The sequence below is a fragment of the Anopheles aquasalis genome, chromosome 3 (assembly GCF_943734665.1).
Source record: "Anopheles aquasalis chromosome 3, idAnoAquaMG_Q_19, whole genome shotgun sequence".
In the NCBI taxonomy this organism is placed as follows: domain Eukaryota; kingdom Metazoa; phylum Arthropoda; class Insecta; order Diptera; family Culicidae; genus Anopheles; species Anopheles aquasalis.
The window spans coordinates 28,249,096-28,254,095 of NC_064878.1; the positions used below are offsets into that span (position 1 = coordinate 28,249,096).

The following is a 5,000-nucleotide window of genomic DNA, read 5'->3' on the forward strand; positions in this document are numbered from 1 at the left end:
AGTCAACGAAAGTCTCATCAAGGTGGCCAGCCTCGAGAGCCTTGGTAGCGGCGGGGCGACTAACAATGTGCCAGGGCGCACGATCGATCGTTCCGGTTCGCCTGTGATTTTGCTCGCCAACGTAAAACACCAACCGACGGTGGCTGCTTCATCGATCGAGAATCTTCTGCTCACTGGCAGCACGGCTAGCGATGGTGCAGCCGTGGAACCGTGCTGTGGTCACGTTGGTACTGGTGATTCGGAGACCGGTTGCTGTAACCATAACGTGGTCGAAGGGAACGTAGTTGGCAAGAAGATATCTTTCACCACCGACGATCCGACGATCAAAACGCCAACGAACGAAGTGATCGAGTTCACTGGCACCGGTGGAGGAGCTGGTGGAGGGGACACTGCCAAGTCCGCCAAGGTAGCGGCCGGCGAGAGTGAGTTCATCAATAACGTCATCGCAAACCTGAGCGAAAAGTGTCTGCTCGCTTCCTATCCGGCCGAGTTTAAGAACGACACTAGCCAGCAGATCGTCGAGTTCATACTGCACGATCAGTGCGACGTTGAAACGCTGCGCCGCGCCATGTACTGCCAGATACAGCGGTACCAGTTACGCCGACAGGGACTGGAAATGTTGAACGAGCTGCTGCGCATCAACGGGCTGTTCGATGCGGTACAGTACAGTTTGTTCAATGGATTCCTTGGGCTGCACGTGGAGCATGCGTCCAGTGTCGGCCGTGATGCCGCTGGTCGTGAAGGGCTGGATAGTTTACTACGGCCAGGTGCAGAGCACGTGCTGGACAATCTGAACATGATTACGGCGTACCAGAAGGCGGACATATTGATCACCGAGGCGAAGATCATCGAGTGGGCCGTGGGGGAGCTGCAAAAGTATGTGAATCAGGACAAAATCAACGGTCGCCATCGAACGCACGGAGAGAAGGATAACTCCAATCTGGGGACGTACGTGTTTCTGAAGAAGCTGCCCCGCGCACGGTTTCTGCTGAGCATCTTTGGCCTTTTGTCGCGCAAGTACGAAGCCAACGAGCTCAGTCTGGTGATCAACTCTGGCATTCTCGGTACGATCATGGGACTGTTACGGCAAACCGGTACGGATATGCCGAGCAGCAAGAACGCCTCCGATACGTCCGTTATCTATGAGGATGTCGTAACGAATGTAAGTACAAGCGTGGTGTGTTGGTAGAGAAATGGTTTGTATTATTGATTTTTCGTTTTCGTTGCAGCTTAAGTCATCCAAAGAAGGGCTTTCCGGACCGGAGCTGTCGAAGTTCATGAAAATTGGTACTCGAATAGCGCGTGGTGCCGATTGGAAGTGGGGCGAACAGGATGGTCCGGGCGGCGAGGGACGTATCATAAGCGAAATCGGAGAAGATGGGTACGTGTAGATGAGAAGATGGGTTCAATCTGCCGAGAAGAACACTCAGTTAATGAACAAATGAATTCACTCTCTTTCCTCGTCAGCTGGGTACGTGTGGAGTGGGATAATGGCTCCACCAACTCGTACCGGATGGGAAAGGAAGGAAAGTACGATCTACGGCTGGCGGACAGTGCTCTGAAGGCGCTCTCGCCGGACAAAGACAGCGAGCGAGAGGACTTTAACGAACAGCAGATCAACAATGAGTCGCATCCGACGAAGCTGCTGCGTAACGTGTGCATCAAAACACTGCAAATGCTGTTCGCCTCGGTAGGACTGCATGCGGACAACATGGAACGGAACGCGCTTCGAGCGGTGGCCTCAATGTTCCGAACGATGCTGCAACCGGCGATCGATGGCAGCAACAGCAATCGGGCGACAGTAGCCTGTTCCACCGCGAGCACGTACAACTTCGGGCTCGAACAGTGGACGGTAATGGGCTTCCTTCGAGCCATTTCCTCTTCACCGGCCCTCTCCCGCCAGCTCACGTCTCCGATATGGATCGAGCTGGTGTTCGACATCCTGAGTGCACCGATCGCTAGCAAAAAGGATGTGTACAAGAAGCTACACTGCCTACGATTGATGCAGAGCACGCTGGTGAACTGGGGCCCCGAAGAGCGGCCACGTATTGAACCGCTGGTCGCGCAGCTGTTTGATATGTTGGGCTGTATAGCACTTTCGTGTCCCAACGATTCGTCGCTACTGCCGAGTTCGGCCACCGCGTCCGACGCTAAATCGCGAGTGCTGTACAGTGCATCGCACAGTGGTACCGTCGCGGAAGAGATGGTGCTACTGATCCGTAAGTTACACACGATGCCCCTGTGGAACGAGGCAATCAACTCGCTCATTCAACAGAAGCTCTGTCTGACGGCCGATGTGCTGTTGGTGAGCGAGCTAGAAGGTGTGTCCGAATGTGACAAACGGGCCATCATGGGAACGCTCGGTACGATCGGTGGCTGTGATTCGCGACCCCGCATTGGCCTCAACCTAACGCTCGACGGTGTTCGCGGTACCATCTCGCGCCTAACGAAGAAAGGCAAGGTGGTGATGAACGTGCACTCGGCGGTAGAGACGAAGAAGATCGCCATCTTCAGGGTGCCCGAGTGTGCGGACGTTGGTGCGTTCAGCCTGTCGAAGGTGACGATCAACGAGATGCTGCTGAACTCCTGTGCCGTCATGTTTTACGGTGTCGGACAGAGTGGCCTGTATGGTGGTGGTGGTGGTGGTGGTGGGAGTGGTGGTGTTTCCGTGTCTCCGACGTTGCTGCAAAGCCAACAAATCAATTTTTCCGCTCTCAAAGCCACCAAAGTACTGTTTCGCAATCAGAGTTTGCTGCGGCGCATCCTACGCCAACGATCGCCCGGTCTCACACGAGGTGTCTCGCGGGACAGTGTCGGATCGTCGGCCGATCGAGATCTCAGCCCGGACGGCACGGACGGGGGAAAGCTCCGCAGCGAATCCAACACTTCCGACGATTCGCAACCGTACTATGCGGCGGAGCTGCTCATACAAACCATTCTATTGCGTGCGACGCAACCGAGTCCACTGAAGGCTTGCTACACCTACCAGGAGATGGAACTGGCGGCCCTGAACATATCGCAGATGCTGGCTAGTCACGTGCACAGCAGCACCGTGGCGCCGACAGATGCTAGTATGGTCAGCAATTCTGGGGGCGGTGCTAAAAAGACAACCTCTTGGTCGCAGCAGCAGCAGCAGCAGCAGAGTGGGGGCGGTCAACCCACCATGATCCATGGTGTGCCAGTGTATAACAACAATAACAATGATGGTTCATCACAAGCAAGCGATCATCTACCGGGGACACCCGCTTCTGGACGGCGTAGCAATAATAATCAGCAGGCCGCATCAACCACGATACCGGTCGCTCCCGCTGCCCTGGTGCTGCAGATCATGGAGATGGGTTTCACGCGCAAATCGATCGAGGTGGCATACAGGAGTTTGATGCAGCAGAATGAGCACGGATGTCCCACGGCTGAGCAGGTGGTGCAGTGGATACTCGAACACCCCGATGTCACCGCTAACCTTGGACTGTCAGAGAAGTGTACCGATCACGATCACGATCGTGGCGGTGCACAGAGTGACACTGAAAGTGTTAGCTCCGATACAATGGAAGGTTCGTCGCAGCAGGACTGTGTGGCTGGCTACGTTCCGTACAAATGTCGTGAAGATTTTAAATCAGCCGATCTGTACGCAATGTACGTGCGCGGACTGATCTGCCCGGGAATGCTGGTGCGCTGCTGTCAGGACTTTGAGGAGATACGCAAGGGAGACATCGGGACGGTGCTGAAGGTGGAACCGGAGAGTTTGCACGATCTGAATGTACGCGTGGATTGGCAGATGCACGATCGGCCTTACTGGATGTGCTTCGTGCATCTCGAGATTCTGGAACCACCGGGTACGGGCGGCGGTGCGGATTCGTCGTCCGGTGCGGCCACCATCATGATCGGATCGCACGTACGTCTTCTGCGGTCGGCTACACAGAACTATCTCAGTCGCTTCTCGTCGGTACCACGCGGCGCAACCGGTGTGGTGACTTCACTGAATGGCTCGGAGGCAACAGTCGAGTTTCTACAGCAGATGACATGGAATGGAAGCGTGAACGAACTGGAGCTACTCTCTAACCCTACGACTTACGGTCCGGGCTTACTGGGCAATGCATCGGGAGTAGCGTCAGGTGCTGGATCGAGTGGATCATATGATATCATCGATGATTGGTCACGCTGCATACGCTCGCTGACGGTTTCATCGAACGAAGCATCGGCCAAACATCTGCTGGATCGTAGCGCGAACAGTTACTGGCAAAGTGCAAGCACCTCGCCGCAAAGTAAACACTGGATCCGGCTGGAGATGCACGATCAGGTGCTGATACAGTCACTGACGATGCACGTGGATCCGGACGATTTCTCCCACATGCCCTCACTGGTGGTGATACGAGTCGGTGAGACGGTTAGCACGCTGAAGGAAAAATGCTACGTGCTGATCAATCCAACCGACGTCACAGTACAGCTGATGCCTGACTGCAAGCAGTACTACCCGTGGGTCGAGATCTTCATCAAGCAGTGCCGCAACAACGGAATCCAGTGTAAGATACACGGTCTCTCGATTGTCGGCAAACGGCGCCAGACCAATCTCGAGAGCATGCTGCAGGCGGCCGGATTTCTAGCGTCGGAAAATGAAACCATCGCCGAGCCAAGCTACACAACCTCCTCGAACTATGCCGATGAACCGTCACTGAACGAGCTGTCATCGAAGGTGCTCGTCTGGGGGTTGAACGATAAGGAGCAGCTGGGTGGCCTAAAGGGTTCCAAAGTGAAGCTACCGACGTACTCATCGGTGCTGAGTCAACTCAAACCGATCCACATAGCCGGTGGTTCGAAATCGTTGTTCATCGTGTCGCAGGATGGCAAACTGTACGCCTGCGGTGAGGGTACGAATGGGCGGCTAGGCCTGGGACACAACAACAACGTTCCCACGCCAAAGCAGGTCCCCATCCTTAGTCAGTACGTCGTGAAGAAGGTGGCCGTCCATTCGGGTGGTAAGCACGCGATGGCCCTAACGCTCG

At 55.2% G+C, this 5,000-nt stretch overlaps 1 protein-coding gene across 1 annotated transcript in view; it reads left to right on the forward strand.

Moving 5' to 3' along the window:
• Positions 1–5,000, forward strand: part of LOC126574240 (probable E3 ubiquitin-protein ligase HERC2) — an 18,780-nt gene that overhangs the window by 5,954 nt on the left and 7,826 nt on the right. The window contains exons 3-5 of the mRNA XM_050234306.1: positions 1–1,162; positions 1,230–1,381; positions 1,468–5,000. The exon at positions 1–1,162 is cut by the window's left edge and continues 4,355 nt beyond it; the exon at positions 1,468–5,000 is cut by the window's right edge and continues 1,319 nt beyond it. Coding sequence (XP_050090263.1) covers positions 1–1,162; positions 1,230–1,381; positions 1,468–5,000 — 4,847 coding nt within the window. The remainder of the gene's footprint in view (positions 1,163–1,229; positions 1,382–1,467) is intronic.